Below are 16,318 nucleotides of genomic sequence, written 5' to 3'. Positions count from 1 at the left end.
TGGCACTGGTTTAGGCTGCTGATTAGATGTAAATCCAAAGAGTGCAAACTGGGTCAAGATTTTACCTTCAAGTGGATCAACAGCTTGGAGCTCAGCAGCGCTAACTAGCTAACCAGCTTTCACGTTCTACACCTTTGCTTTAAACAGTCTACAAGAAAGAGGCGCTGCTATTCATCCTGAGTTACATCTGGTCAACTGAAATCAAATCACCTTTGAAATCTGAATGTGGACAATTGTATAATGTGTGTATATTATAAAGAAATGGCTAACTAGTCTATGTAGCAGAGTCTCGTCTTACCTTGAGCTATCAGGGGACCCCTGCTGTGAGATGGTGCAGACTGATGTTGCACAGGAGGATCCATAGGCCCGCTGGTGGGACCTGGGTTTTGGCTGTTTTGGCTATGGTTCTGTAGAGGTGCAGGCGGCCCATGATAAGGGTGATTGTGAGAGTGGGCGTGGTTGTTGTTGGAACCTGGGGGATTGTTGCCTCCAGCGGTGCCTTTAGTCTGGGACATTCCTGGATTGTTCCTGTCCCACAGATTGACTGACTTGTTGTAGGTGCCGGGATCGCCCCAAGCCGAGGTCCCGTCATCTATCTCCATCTTGCGGCGGATTGAAGGAGGGGAGGGCTCCTCCCAGCCTGTGGGCTCAGCAGAGGAGTCCTGCTTGCTGCCACTCCAGCCTGCACCCTGCTTGACTGAGCCTGAGCCCCCCCAGGAGCCCATGCCTCCTCCTCCTCCTCCTCCACTATTACCACTGGGGCCATCCTGAGGCTTGCCCCCCCAGCCCTGAGGAGGGCCACTGGGCCGCTGGGGAACCGACTCCCCCCAGCCCCCATTTCCTCCAGCTCCAGATATCCCAGGTCCTGAAGAAGACATGCCCCAGCCTCGTGGGTTTTCCTTCCAGCCTCCTGCTTCTCCCTCCCAGCCAGGATTAGAGGGACTCTTTTTGCTGTCCTCTGGTTCTCCCCAGTCCCCGGCATTATTGCTCCCGCCACTGTTGCCCCAGTTGTGGGATGCTTTGGGTTGCTCTCCCCAGCTCTGGGATGTTGACTTGATGTGAGAATCTTCCCACCCAGCTGACTTCTCCTCTCCCCAGGACTGACCACCATTCTTGGGTATGTTGGTGTTGGGGCCCCCTGCTGGAGGGTTTCCCCAGCCACCAGGGCCTCCTGGGGGCTTAATGTTGTTGGACGTCTCTCCCCAACCAGAGCTGGACTGGTTGGTAGCAGCTATGCTTCCACCCCAACCAGAAGCTCCCTGAGAACCAGGCACATCATTTTTGCTCCCAGAGTCAGTCCTCTGCGTGGGGCCCGTGTTGGAGGGCCCCTGGGCATCACTTGGAGTAGTTGGGCCGGAGCCCCATGATTCAGTGCCTGCATCGTTCTTGCGTTTAGTATTGTCCATGTCCCAGGAAGTGTGCTGGCGTACCGGGGTCTGTCCCCAGCCGGTGTTGCACAGCACCCTGGGGTCCAGATCCTGGGCAGGCAGCAGAGGAGCTGGATTATCTCTGGATGAGCGGTCTCTCCGCTGGGGGTGTCCTTCCATGCTGTCGCTGCTCCCTTCACTAGCACCGGCTGTGCTCACAGCTCTGCTCCAAGGACTAGCCTGGGAATCCTGGGGAGGGGAGCTGGGGGCATCCCAGCCTCCCTGGGCCTCTTCAGTGTGCTGCTTACCCCAGTCCCCACCAGATTGTTCCCCCCAGCCTCCAGAATTCCCTGCTCCACCACCTCCATGGCCCCAGCCAGAGTCCCAGCCAGGTGCCTCCTTAGAAGGAGTTGCTTTTGAGTTGCCACTGTTGCCCCATACTGAGTTACCATCCTCTCCATTGACCTGTGAGGCCCCTGTTGGTGGCTGACTCATGGAACCCAAGCCTACAGGTGCACTGCCCCAGCCAGGCAAGTTGCGAATAGGACTGGGGGGTTCCTGCTTATTAGTGTGATTTGGTCCATCAGTTTTAAGGTTCTGAGGTTCTGAACTGAAAGACACATTCGTGGACGGGGAGGGGTGTGGCTCTGGTGCATCAGAAGCCATTATGGTACCCCAGGCGCTGCCAATCCCCGAGGAGTTGCTGTTAGTGTTGGCTCCGGTACAGGTGCTGGTCTTGGCTGGTGGGGGGCCAGTTGGATTACAGAGGTTAGGTGTAGGTTGAGGAGGTGAAATGGTGTTGGCTCCCCCTGAGCTGCCTCCCCCTGTGCCTCCCCCATCATGCCCCAGCATGGGCCAGGCAGATGGGTTGGCATTAGGGTTTAGGTTCAAGTTAAAGTTGGTGGTGGAGGATGATGAAGAAGAACCCCAGCCCCTGCTGCCTCCTCCTCCTCCTCCTCCCACTGGGCTGTCACCCTTCCCTTCACTCCCCCCTGAGGACTGAGGCGGGCAATGGGAGGGTCCAGGCCCAGTGCCCCAGCTGCGATTGGTTGCAACCTGGCTAGAGAGCATGCTGGTTCCAGTATGATTGGCAGGGCTGGGCCCACTGTTGGCTTTGCTGCTAAGGTGATTGGCAGGGAAGTGGCCTGTCTGGCTATTGGCTCCCGTGGCCATACTCACTGTACTACAAGTACTGCTAGTACTACTGCTGCTGCTGCTGCTGCTGCTGCTGGTCAAGTGACCAGGATCAGTGTCCAAAGAGCATCCTCCTGGAGGGGCCTGGCTCTGGCTGAGGGTAATAGAAGGCCAAGCCTCTGTGTCCTTCTGGTCAATGATCAGTTGATCCCAGCCACTAAGGTTGGTAGAAGATGCAGCATTTGTGGCACTCCTGTTGGCTGGCAGGTGTCCCCAGAGGGGATTATCATACTGGGCTCCCTGGCCACTCTGTGGGGGCAGTTCTGTAAGGGAGGATAGAAAAAAACAAAGCCATGAGAATGAGCAAGAGGATGAGAGCAGAGAGGCATAACTTACGTACGTCATCACACCCACATAAGCTTAGTAAGGTTGAAACACCATGGCAACATGTAAGGTGTCTCCTTATGTGTCCATAGACTTCACAAGATGCTTTATTAATGAAAATAAATACCACCCACATTGAAAATGCAAACAGAGAGGAGAGTGACTAACACGAGGGCAAAGGAAGCCTCGACTAAAAAAGATACAACATTGAAGCACTACATATTTAAACGTTTTCACACATCACTGTTTATAGACTTCAAAATACCTTTCAGGCATTTGTATCTTAAAAGTACCTGTCAAAATGAAGTGAGAAACAGCCAATGTGTTCAGCTTGCTATTTTTATTCACTGACTTTGCCTCAAATGATTATTTACTGCATTTAAAGTCTCAAAACCAAATATTAGTGAAACTGCAGGAAAATCGTTGCTTGAAATGTTTTTTATTTATCACCGTCATGGGAGTTAATACATCAGCTAATTTATAGTCATCACTGTAGATACTATCACAAATGGACTTGTAGTTTGTTGTAAAATCAATATAACAAACCCCTGCAGTGAAAACAGAAGCTTCATCTGTGACGGCATGCAGCATCAGTGATGATAATTTAGTAATTAGTGTTAAAAATGGACCAAATGGAAAATGGTACCACATGCTATGTTTACTAAAATCACTAATAATAACAACATGTTCATAGCATTGCTTTTTGTGTATAAAGGAGTAAATATAACAGCTGGACACGGCATCGTCCGAGAGATGAACGGTCGTATCTGGAAACCACGTTAGAGAATCTGTTACAGGGCCGATGCAGCTGAGTCATCCTTAACTTCTGACCTCTACCAACATGAAGCACAGACACTGTCTGGTAGAGTCCAGGGGAGCTGGTCTCACCAACACACCAGCCGCCATCTGCCGTAACAACCACCCTCACAACCCAAAGTGATGCTTCGGCTTGTCCCTTCCTGAGTGAGTTCCCTGGAGGTCCAGCGTCCATATCCGTTGGTACAAGTAAGTCCAAATTCAGACCACGATCTTGCACCGATCAACCCGGCGCCGCCTCACCATCCAGCTTCTGCTGCCTCTCATGCTGCAGCCGCTCTTGTTTACATGCGCCCTCACATGCATGCATAGTTTGTATGCAAATACTCAGCCTGTGTCACAACTACATGAGGGAAGTGACAGCATCTGTGCACCACCTCCTGTTTCCAAGCTCGCTGCGATGCTTGCAAGTACAGGAGAGGCAGAGCGGCTGCAGCGAGCGAGCAGGAGGGAAGAAAAGAGGGCACTGTGTTTCTGACACAGCGCTGTCGTTCTGAAGCGTCACTCTGCTGAGAAGTGCAGACCGCCATTTTCTCAGTCCTGAACCGGAGCCAGAAAGGCTCTGATCTGCTGCCTGTATCTGCTTCAGCTCGTCGCTCACGCAGTAATAAACACACGGCGTAAGAACTCAACACGGCACGTCCGCCATGCACTGTCGCTGCAGCCTTAACGTTTAGAAGTGCTTGTTCGCACGGTGCGTAAAGACACGCAGCCAAAACAAACGCAGAAGAGGCAGAGAGAGAGAAAGACGGGCAGACAGGAGAGAGACAGATGATGAATACCTGTGGAGAGGTGCCTCCCAACCATCCTGTAGAGAGCTAGCGTTTGTGCAGCGCAGCGACCATCCTTGTCTCAATATGTCTGCTCGGCTCGCCAAGCTTCTGAGGCTCATTTCTGAAATGCTGCCAAGAAGTTGCACAGCTCTTGCGCGGCATGAGACAACCTTCCCTCCTCTCCCCTCCCTTCCTTCCTCACCCCTCATGCTCCGTCCCTCCCACCAACACTGCTTTGACTGGGTCTCTCCTCTTCTATCTATTGCCTCCCTCTGGCTTTATTTATATCGTGCTCTATTCCTATCCTGACCGAGGATATTCTCCCTCTCTGGAAAAGCACTGAAACAAGGCTGCTGGGGGGAGGGGATGGGAGTGTTGGAGAGAAAAGGGGGAGACTTTCATTATGCACTCACAAGGCACGAGGTAAAACAAAACAAAGGGGGGACTCTTCTACCCCTCACCCCCTCACCCTCGCATCTTTCAACCTTTCAAAACTGTCACTAAATATTTAGCTCCATCTGCAATTAGCACTGCCGCCCACAATGGAAGCCTCTTGAATGGCAGTGCAGGCAGGAGACAGCATGAGAGCCCCGACAAAAGCCTGCTGCACCCCCTCCCGGGCCGGAATCGCACATTTTCTCACACATATGCACATGTTTATGTATGAACGGGCAGATAATCAGATCTCACACGATGACTAGTCTGTTTTTGTATAAATTTATGACTACAAGTCGAAACGTGGCGCTTGTAAACAGCGAGCTGGGGACAGAAAGCGGCCTGGACACATGGCCAGCACGTGACTGAGCGAGCTTGTATGGATCTGCTTGCGTGATCACTGACCCGCAATCTGGGTCCAAACGTGGCACCGCAGCTACACGGAGACAACAGAGGAAGAGATCCAGAAGGATGGAGGGAAGAGGGCAGGAATGGCACGGAGCTTGGCAAAAGAAAGAGAGCAGCACCGCGGATCAAGGCGGCTATTGTGTACAAATGATCCCAGCGCCCACACAACAACACAATAAGTCAATGTTTGGCGGAGAACAGAGTCCCTTTATGGCCGAGGCTCAGCTCCCGAGCCGACCACACGGTGAGGTCACGGCCGCTCGCTCTGTGTGCTAACGTACACACCGGGCAGTGTTTGCATCCACACTTGTACTTCCTGAAGGTTCAGATCAACGGGAAAACCTTCCTGTAGACCTCCGACAGCATTCACCACCAGAAAGTGTTCGCACACCTAAACGTGTGACTCTCACCGTATTAGATAAGAAAAGGAAACTATCTGGACACCTGATTTGTTCTGGCGTTTTGTAGTTTTCCACCGGTGGTGAACATACATTCTATATTATACAGGATAAAATGAGCCGTGCGACGCTGCAGCGAACATTTTCTTTGTGTTTCAGTGAGAAACAAAAGGCCGGAGCTTCACTCAGGTGCTCTTTGGGATTTAGGTCAGGACTCTGAGACAGCTGCTGTGCTCTGGACCATTTTCTCACTGAAAGATTCCCTTTTCTTGATTCTATATTACGTGATCCAGTCTGCTTTCTGTTCTCAGTGGCAAGTCCTTCACTTCTGAACCTTTTGGAGAAGGATGCTCAACGTCACTTCATCACATTACACTGTGATACTCCATTTAGAGAACACTTCCCAAACACACAATCTAAACTATTTGTGCTAAATGTGTTTTTCTATCTTCGGCACGCATAAATGTTTGGAAGGTGTGCATACGGAGGCGAACAGAACAGGGGTAGAAGGAGCGAACGACGGAGAGGGATGAAAGATAGCGAAGACAGAAAATGAAAGACGGAGATGGGTGTTGAAAAAGAGGAGGAAATAATCCAGGAGGGCTGTGCGGGCCTCAGCTGTACTGATGCCGGCTTAATGAAGTCCCCGAGGGGCACAGAGGCTGGATGGTACGGAGCTGACAACGCAGGCTGCCAGCCAGATGAACGAGCTGACAGACACACAAACAGCAACACAAACATGCACCTCCAGGAATGTACTGCTCCACGCGTGATGATCGCAAACGGTGCAGAACATTATCAGAGCTGCACCAAGACACGAGGGTCACATCTGCAGAGCAAACAGCTTCAGTCCAGCGAAGAGTTACAGCACTTCTTACTGGGATTTATTAAAAACATGGTGTTTATGCACCATAATATACTGGTAACAAGCCTCAACTGTACCAGCAGAACCAGCAGCGGTGATGTTTCCTCTGTGCTTCTGCAGGCAGCAACACAAAAGCACAGGAAGGAATGAACTCAGAACGTCTACTTGTGTTGCTCTCTTTGATGTGGGACATTTCAGTCTGTTTTAAAGTGAGACTGGCTCAGTTAATTTAGGTTTCACATCACAGCGCAACCCACGGACTGACGTGTTCCTTTTGCCAAATAAATGAGTCTGAAGCTCAAATGTAAAGTCGCTAAATCTACCAGTTTGTTGTTTGGCCTTTTCGTCGACCTTTTCGGTTTCAGATGTGCAGATTTGATGCTTAGCTTTGCCACACAAAGAGTGAACAGAGCATTTTTGACTCTGTTTTGAAGAAAGACTGATTTAAATATAATATTTTAGAATTTGAACTTGAGCATAAATATGCTTTTTCTACAATGTACTTTGCACAACGCATAAGTAACAGGAAGTGAAATTATCAAAAAAAAAAATGAAGCATCATTACCGATGACTCATCTTAGGAGCTGAACGAGTGTTGAACTGGGTTGGCACCACGGAGCGTACCATGGCATCGCTGCACCAGCAGGTCATAAGCTGGTTAGATATAATTTAACAATAAATAATAAGGTTAATAATAGGTTTTTAAACATCATGACAGGAGATTTAAGGTTCTGAGTGCAACACTTCCTGACAAGACAACGTGAAACCGCCAGAACCAGCAGAACTCTGTTCTAATGCTGTGTTGGGGTTGTGCTGAAGCTGCACTGGTAATAATACAACGACAACATGTGCCTTTTGAACAGTACAACTATGACATCTGGCCGTCATGTTTGCCCGTCAGTATCCTCTTTCTCCTCCTCCTCCAAAGGATAAATCAGGTCAAGGTCTTTCTTCAGCGTGCCAGTCTTAAAATAGCTCTCTCTCTCATGCCTCCACTACATGGAAGGGCCTGAGGAGAGCGATTGTTAGCCAAGCAAAAGGCAGCACTGGGAGGAGGAGGCTATAATAACGGGCAGATTGACAGACGAACATATAGTATGAGCAGCCTGACTAATCCTGGCTGCCCTCGGGCCAACGGCAGTATGTGAGCGGTGGTTCTGGTGGAGGTGGAGGAGGAGAACACGTGCACTAGAGAACAACGAGCACGCCAGAAACAGTCAGAGCAGAGAGAGAGAGCGCGCTCAACATTTGTGGTTAACAGAGAGCTGATGTTTAATCACATCACAAGACATCCCAGTCCTCTTTGAGGGGATTCCCAAGGCTCTTTTACAGCATCATCAGCAGACTTAAAGAGCACATCCAGTCTAGCATGCATGTTCTCTCCGCTCTGCACCAGAGAAGCCATTAGCACATTAGCTGCTGCTCTCCCCCTTGACGAGGCCTGTTTACATTGAAACGTGTTGTTGTCGGTGTCTACTGCTGCCTTACAAAGCTCTGATCAGTATTTTATAGGCTTCAACGAAGGGCGTGAGGCAGATGCAATCAGGGGAAGCTTTACATTTTTAGTGCCATCACCAGCACATTAGCACTACAAGCTAATTGTCAGATTAGCTAAGAGTAAGACTATATTTGTCAAGGAGAGGAGGACTTTACTGTCAAACACAGACTGATAAATGTTCCTAATCTGACCAACAGCTGTGTGCTTGGCGTGGCCACATAACTAAACTCCTCCAGTGAGGACTACTGTTATATGCAGAAAGCATAAGAAGTCTTATCCCATGAACTTGGACCCCTGAAACACACCCAGAGGCCTTCACAGCAGAGAAACGACACGCACACACCAAGACTGCAGAGAAAGACAATGTTTGTGTTTACAAATGTGTGGCATGGACACACACACAGGACACGCCTGTCAGCATGTGACCAGGTAATGAAACACGGCTGGGGTTAAGGGCAGTCGGTGGAAAGGGGAGGCGATGAATGCAGCTAGTGTGCTTCTGCTGCCGGCTATCAGGAAGGCATGAAAGCAGAGAAGGGGACAGTCGTCCTCTCTGCAGCCGGAGCCATGGAGGAGGATCCACTGTAGCGTTAAATAATAATGCTGCATATTGTAGAACAACAGAAACAAGCAGTTTTTGAAGGTGACACCTGTAGAATCGTCTCTGTGCATCCCTGAGCTGCACAGTTCGGCATGAAATACGCGTACATGGAGGAGAAGCCGTCCCACTGCACTCCTGTCAGTCTGTCAGTCTGGAAGGCCTCCTGTCTGTCTGTCTGTCCTAATGCAATCAGTCAATTCAAAGACACAGGGAGAAGCAGAGCTGAGCCGGGCTGCCAGAAGAGGGGCGGAGAGAAGCAGCAGCTTTTACCGTAAGCCATGAGTCACTTCAGCCCACAGAGCTGGACCTCTGCCATGCTCGCTCGCTCCTTCTTTCTTTCTTTCCTCCTCACTCGGTCCTTCTATCTGTGCCAGGTCAGGCCCACCGAGGCAGCCAGCCAACTAGTTCGCTCCGTATCGCTCCTCCTCCTGAAGCAGGAAGTACTGAAGGGCTGGTCAGCAAAGCCAAACGGAGAGTGGGAGGATGATGATGGTGAGAAGGAGGAGAAAGAGACGAGGAGAGGATAAACTTCTCATCGCCATGGAGATAAAGCTGCATGCAAACAGCATTAGAGGAGCTGGATGATGCTCAAACACGGCTCATGGCGACGCTTCCTCCTCAGACAATAAAAAGTGCAAAGTGCCTTAAACATCTCCAAAGAGCAGGTACTGGTTTATGAGGAAACTACAGAACGTGACCTCTTAAAACACACACAGTCTGTTTATCGTCACACGTAAAGCAGCGGGAAGAAAAACACACACATGCAAAGACTGCCAGCTGTGTTTACTTCTCATCCTCTGCCTGTATTCCTCCTCTGTCCCATTCCTATTCCCAGTCAGCCAGAGAGAAAACAAACAGCAGTCAGCAGCACCTGTGAGGCGTGAGCTTCTGCTCTGCAGGTACGTCGCATCATCACTACCGCAGCGCACAACGTAAACATCAGTAGAAGTAGTCGCTGTCTGTCCACAGCAGTAACACAGAACCTCTTCTGGCCAACCTGACAGAACCTAGCAGCTGCTCGTCACGAGAGCTGATATTTTAGCACCGAGTCGATGCCAAAGTTCTAGTAACACGAGTTACAGACGAAGATATTTTGAGTCCGCCGGTCGAACACAAGTTAGACTAAAAGCCAGAATTCAAACAGTGATGGAGAGCATTTTAAACAAAAGCAGGAAACTTCACAAACACATCTACACTGCTCCCAGACACACATCTTAATCTGCACACAGAATGTAAAGTCAACGAGTTTCTGTTCACATTTTATGTCTACAACATCCATTAAAACGTTTACAACCTCAAAAAGTCCCCGTTAGTGTTTTGTGATGGTGACGGTCTGATTGATTCATGACTTGGTATCAAAGCTGCAATAGTGAAACAGTCTTATAGAGCTTAATAATAATAATTCAGCCCTTTGTGTCGGGGAGCAGGGCGGCTGGACATGGAGCGGGATTCTAACCCCGAACTGGTCGCCACCATCGACTGTATAAAAGATGGACGTAGCAACCGGCCCCGGAAAAATGAAGCCAACCTGGAAGTGTCAAAAACCTGCAGCATCACTACGTCCACTAGCTGCTGGCTCCACAAAGCCCTGGCTCCCATAGACTGGAACTGGAAAAGAAGTGATCACAGATCACGAAATCCTGCATTCCTACAGCTCAGGATTTTTTTCTTCTTAGTTTTCATGGTCAGGTCCAGAGATCAGGTGGCCAATCTGAAAATAAATCAATACTGAATTTTTAAAAAATCGTCCACATTTTGCGGCTCAAGGGGCGTGGCTGGTTTGATTGACAGTCGGCAGCGACGATGCAGACGAAGCGAGCAGAAGGCGGTAAATGTGGGCGGGGCAGAGAGGGCCCGCCTCTCAATCCGTCTGACCAATCGCTGCTCCTATGGCTCCGCCCCCCTCCCACGATTTTTGCATCACTGGCTCCAAAAATCCAAGATGTCAACCAGGAAGTAGCAAAACCCTGGCTTCATGTTCTCAGTGCAGAAACCAACGGGTGACGTTGCCACCAAATGCATCTTAGAACCTGGCATAACTTCTGACAAACTGACTTGTGTTTTGAAGGAGGTCTGTAAGTCTGAGTGATTGTCTGAATACTCTGTTATCTGATGATTATTTGAATTTCTAGCATGTTGTAAATTCAGCAGTTTCATTTTCCAACATGGCTGCTGTCAACAGATCTGGTGTCAGCTTTAGCCAGCTGGGTCTCACATTATGGAAGTAACATGTTAGATTTCTCAGAGGAAACTGTTCCTCTGGTCAGCGCTTGTCTGGCTAAGCTTTTCTTAAAAGGACGCTGCACTGAAAAGCTGCATCTTCTGCAGAGTTCTAATTAAAACACCTGTCAGCTCTGCTCTCAGCTGCCTTTTGGTGCAACATCAACCCTTTCATAGCTGCAATTTCCGAATATTTTGTACATTTAAAAACTCTGCAGTCACTGTTTTTCTGTGCAACATGAATACTTCTCTGTCGGTATTTATTTTTCATCTACTCATGAATGAAGCCGTGGAATACCATTAATATGTGCAGGAATGTGGACAATCTGCACTGTATACTTTTGTTTATCTTTTATTTTTCTACTGATATGTCCTTAATATTTGCATGATCCTCTTTGCTGTTGTGGGATTCTCATAGTGTCCGCACAAGCACGAGACTGACGAAGCCGCACAGCCTAACTCTCAGCGAAGGAAAAGTTCTGCATCACTCCATGTCAGGACACGAGCAGACCTGATACACTGTCAGTAAAATACGGCAGGCTGTCATGTTAACTAAGCTGCACAAAGGAAGGGAATGAGAGATGTGCCGTAGCGTGTCCAGGCTGACCTGTGGGCAGGCTGGCTGTGGAGGAGCAAGGAGAGGAACGTATAGGTTCACTAGTGGCGCTGAGCGGCAGTGTCCCGGAGGCCAGAGGCTGGCCCCTCTTCAGCAGCTGCTTGTGCTCCTGCTGCCGGAAGCGTGGAGGCACCTCTCTGGCCGGGTAGCGCGGCTGGACCGGGGGCTGGACCGGGGGCTGGACCGGGGGTGCTGTCTGCGGCTGGCCTCCCGATGGGCACCGCTGGCCATTTCCACTGCTTGGGGGAACAGACGGGACGGCGCTGGGGCTGATGGGGGGAAGAGGAGGGATGGGGTCGAGCTTTACAGAGCCTGGCACTGCGGAGGTGGAGGGGGTGGAGGGGACAGGTGACAAGAGAAACGCAGGTGTGAGGGGTGGAGGAGGCATTAGGCAAAGCAGAGCTGCTGAGCGCACAGCAGCATCCAGACATTACTGCTGGACTAGCGGGCAACGTGTAGGTCCGTTTGGGACAAAAGCATTGATTGACTCATAAAGATGCTCAGAAACGTGCAACAACACAATCAGAGCTGATCTGTGACACTGCATGCTTCTATCTTCCCCGTACAATGCACATTTTTCTACTTATGTTTATATTTTGTTTGCACAATCTGTTTCTTTTTCCAGTGTAAATATTGGACATATTTCTTTGATTCAATTGAATATTTTTGTCATCTTGTGTACATACTTATTTTATTACTTAATTATTGTTATTTTCTTGTACTTTCTTTCTATATTTTGGATGCTGCTGTGGCGTGTAAATTCCCCCCAATAGGGGATCAACAAAAATAATTCTATTCTATTTATCTTCTTTTTAAAGTTTCTTTCAGTTCAGTTCATTTTATCGTCATTCAAACAAGAGGGAAGTTCGTTACCCAGCTCCAGCAGCAGACAGACCTCTGATAATTACATTAATGAATTAAAGAACACATAGTCAAAGACAAACATGTAAATAAATGGATAGTGCATCAATAAATAAATGCAACAGCGTACAGATTGCAGAGGACAGACGTTCAGTCAACGAATCCTGAGCCTCTGAATGGAAACAGTAAAGTCTCTCTGGTTCTGACTTCGTATTATAACTGACATTTCAAAACGCAAAAAAACAACAGATTTACTGAAAGCTGCTGCCATCACCAGAACAGCCCAGGTTTTTTCTGGAACGCTGCGGCAGCCGAGCATTTCCTCCACAGCTTCTTTATAAAAAGCCACGGTCACTTTTGGAAGACGACCATCAAGTTAAATCCAGAAAGGCAAATGAGGAGATGTCTACAAACGCAGTAGATACGGCTGAAGTCTGAACACATGCGGGTCTCAGAGGATCAGAGGACTGTAATAATCTCAGGGTGGTACTGTAGGGAAGGCCAAGACACACAGCTCCCTCAGTCGACCACGAAGCCTGTTCACAGACATCTTGGTGATGAAGAGGTCAAGCACCAGAGCGTGGACTTAGAGCGTCCTGCTGCATCATCGTGGGCGGCCGTCTCCATCAGGACCGTCCTGTGAAGAGCGCTCGGCCTATCAGCGTCAGCCGTCCGTGGTTTGTGGCAGGTTAAGGCCCTGAAATGATCACCTCTCAGGCTCTACCAAAGCTGCTGTCATTAACTGCTGAAGCCAACGTTGGTGTCTCACTAGCTTTAGTTACCCGTAGCAACAGTCTCCACCGGCCACTTCCCATGGCCTGGGCTCGGCTGCCGCTCATCTCTTTCCAACTATTCAGCCAAGCAGCAACTTTCTCAGACCTGCAGTCACTTATTTTGGTCTCCTGCGACGCGTGGCAGCTGTGAACATTATCACTGTTAAAACCAACTGAAGAGCAACAACAGAGACAGACATCATCATCATGTGGAGTGGTGCTCATGGCGAATCCACGTCCACTGTTTGGTCTTTTTTTTTTTTAGCTCCTGTTTGGTCTCTACCAGCTGCTGAGGTAAATGTCTGGCTCTCCATTATATTCACCAGACACTGACTAACGAGCACAGATAGAGCTGGTGATGGTGCAGGGGCCTCAACAAGACCACAGCAGCCTTCCTGAACAAGCCACCGGAGTTTAGGGTGTCAACAAGCACTGAATTGTAGAAGGATGGTTTTCAAAGTGTCTAAATGGGTCTTTCTGCTAATTTTTGTGGAGAAAACTCTGTCAGATGATGAGTGACACCTAAACAACTATAAACTTTAGCTGCTTTCAACACTGGCTCCACATTCGGTTTTGCACGTTGAGAAGAAGAAACTTCACGGAGCTGTGAAGTTTAAATCCCCTGCAGGCTAATTTACAGTAGCTGAATGTGGACGTACGAGGTTAAGGGTCAGGACTACGTCAGACAGGATCAGCAGCTCGGGAACACAGAGCCGCTGCTGGATGAGATGCATTATGGGACACCAAGCACATTTCATTACGTAACACAATAAACTGGGAAACTACAATGTAAACAGGAAGCGCAAGAATGCATCTAAAACGCACACGTACTGTACGAGAGCACAACCCAGCCGTCAGCTGATTGGACATAACGTCTGCTGTATGCGAGTTCTTGCTGCAGGGAGGGAGGGCTTACAAAACCAGCCACCAGAAGAAAAAGAAAATCTTTGTGCGGCCTAAACGGGTTATAAAGAGCAGCGGGTCGCCATTGGCTGCCGTCGCCAGCGTGTGCGGTGAAGCAATGAATAACTCGCACACATGCGGCCAGCGCCACAAAAACAAAGAGTTATGTAATGCTGAGGCCCACACGAGGGGAGAGGGCATGGCGGTGTCGTGGAACATCCACACTCGGCTCTTCTCCCTCATTTATCTGCATGTTCCTCTACAGGCTGCAGCCGCCGACCGCTTCGCCGTCTCCCTGCAGCTCAGCGATCGGTGGGGGAAGCTGCCGGAGCTCATCAGATTTCTCTACATCTGCTCCATTTCCTCTCCGTCCTCATCCCTCCCCACCTTCCTGTGCTCCCCCTCCCCCTTTCTCCTTCAACTCCAGTGATCTACTATTATCCTCTCGTCATTATTACTGCGTTAAGGGCGGCAGATGGACACCGTAATTCCCGGTCAATTCTCCCCCGCTGAGGTGATTTCCCCTTAAAAGCAGACGAGGACTTTGTGTTCGCGCCACCGTGTGTAATAATAGTTATGGAGGCGATCGTGTACAGTTGGGACTCTGATGTGTGACGTAGATTCTTCTGGAAGCTGAGGGGGAAGGGGGACGATAGCTGGCTGCTCCGTCGGCCAATTGGAGGAGAGAAACGAGGAGGGACGGGGAGGGAAAGGGAGAGTCGACGTTCAGGAGGAAGGGAAGGAGGCGAGCAGGGAGGGAGTGACTCCACCCCCAGAGCTCCACCGTGAGCCTCCGTCTCACTGCCTCAAACCAGCTTGGCTCCAAAGCCGCTTACAATTAGAACACTATTTGCCGACAGTAAGCCACGCTGCTCGCACTCCTCGGTCAGAACGGTGGCACAGTCCTGCACAGGCACAACGCCGCACTGCACATTTTATCATCATGAAAATAATCAGATCGATCAAACAAACTGCAAGCAAACAATAAATGTTCCTGGCAGGTGTGGCTTCCTGAGCATGTGTCTCACAAGGCAGGAGCAGTGGAACAGAGTGAAACGAGATCAGTCGCTCTCTCTGACAGCCTATTTGCAAAAACACAGTCCTCAGCTGTGCAGCTGCACAGGAGAATTCCCAGTTCATCAAAGATGCACATCAAACCCTGGCCTTGGGGCTGTATGTGCTTCATGCAGAGGAAGACATCCCATTTTCCACTTTAAAAGAGGTCTTAATTTTCCAAGAGAAGAGATGATAGCATGCTTGCCTGACTGTTTAAGACGTGGAGGTTGGGGGAGGCTGTCTGGGGAGATTTCAAAGAGTGGAGGGCAGGCGGAGGAGGAGGAGAGGGTGGGAAGCATCCACAGTCCTTTATCTCTCTCGGGTGGAAGTAGAAAAACAGGCCACCTGACCTTGAAGATAAAGGATGCTTCTGTGTGTGAGTTTTCTCAAATAGCAGCTGTTCAGGACCCACTGGAGAACCTTTCACAGGTAGACTGGCCGGTCCATGTAGGATGAGAAGCACCGACTATATACTCGGGTCACCATCGAGACAGACAGCACCGACACCATCAGCTTCACACACTCAATACAAGCAGTGGTGACTAAGACTAAACTGAAGAGTCAGTGGACTTCAGAAGCACCATGACAGTACAACAGCTGTGTCTATGGACAGAAGGTCGGCAGCAGACCTCCCTCGGACTCATTCAACTGTTGTTGGGAATATTCAGCAAAGAGAAGGAAAGTCGTGAGACACCTCAGTCCACAGAGTCGTCTTTATCTGTCAGTCAGCGTGGCTGGACCAACGGCTACAGGACCACAGATATGTTTTTTAATGTTGCAGGAAGAGTGTAACAACAACACTGGTAGTTAGCGTGTGACGGGCTGGTCGGTAGAACCGGGCTCGCTGTGAGCGGCTCGCCTCAGGAGGAGGCTAAAGAACGGCCATGGTTCAGACTTGGCACAGCTTCATGTCAGCTGTTTCATGAAGCACAATGCTGGGAATTTAAACGCTTTCATTGGTTCATTCCTCAGCGCTTACTGTCAATAACAGGCGATAGGAACTCGATGTAGAGAAAAACACGTGTGCTGAACGTCTCCTGACTTAAACAGACCCGTGGTTGCGTGACTTTACATGTGAGCAGTTCAAACAGGCTGCAACTCAAATCTTGCACCACATCCAGCTGTTTGTTATTGATTCCTAAATGCTCCACAGTGTTTCCTCATGCCTATGTAGCGCTCCACTCCGTTAACGTGGTTGAAATAAGCCCTG

The 16,318-nt window shown here is 49.6% G+C and overlaps 1 protein-coding gene and 1 long non-coding RNA gene across 2 annotated transcripts in view; one reads left to right on the top strand and one right to left on the bottom strand.

The window, feature by feature from the left end:
• The window catches only part of tnrc6c1 (trinucleotide repeat containing adaptor 6C1), a 42,742-nt gene that overhangs the window by 14,377 nt on the left and 12,047 nt on the right, over positions 1–16,318 (bottom strand). The window contains exons 4-5 of the mRNA XM_008288070.1: positions 11,507–11,833; positions 299–2,824 (exon numbers count right to left, since the gene is read on the bottom strand). Of these exons, the coding sequence (XP_008286292.1) occupies positions 299–2,824; positions 11,507–11,833 (2,853 nt within the window). The remainder of the gene's footprint in view (positions 1–298; positions 2,825–11,506; positions 11,834–16,318) is intronic.
• On the top strand, positions 8,512–9,332 carry LOC103361862 (uncharacterized). Its single transcript, XR_520424.1, has 2 exons — positions 8,512–8,950; positions 9,054–9,332. It is a non-coding gene; the product is annotated as an uncharacterized LOC103361862 (long non-coding RNA).

This window comes from Stegastes partitus, unplaced genomic scaffold (genome assembly GCF_000690725.1).
Source record: "Stegastes partitus isolate 25-593 unplaced genomic scaffold, Stegastes_partitus-1.0.2 Scaffold539, whole genome shotgun sequence".
Classification (NCBI taxonomy): Eukaryota; Metazoa; Chordata; class Actinopteri; family Pomacentridae; genus Stegastes; species Stegastes partitus.
This window is presented reverse-complemented; position numbering and strand designations above follow the sequence as displayed.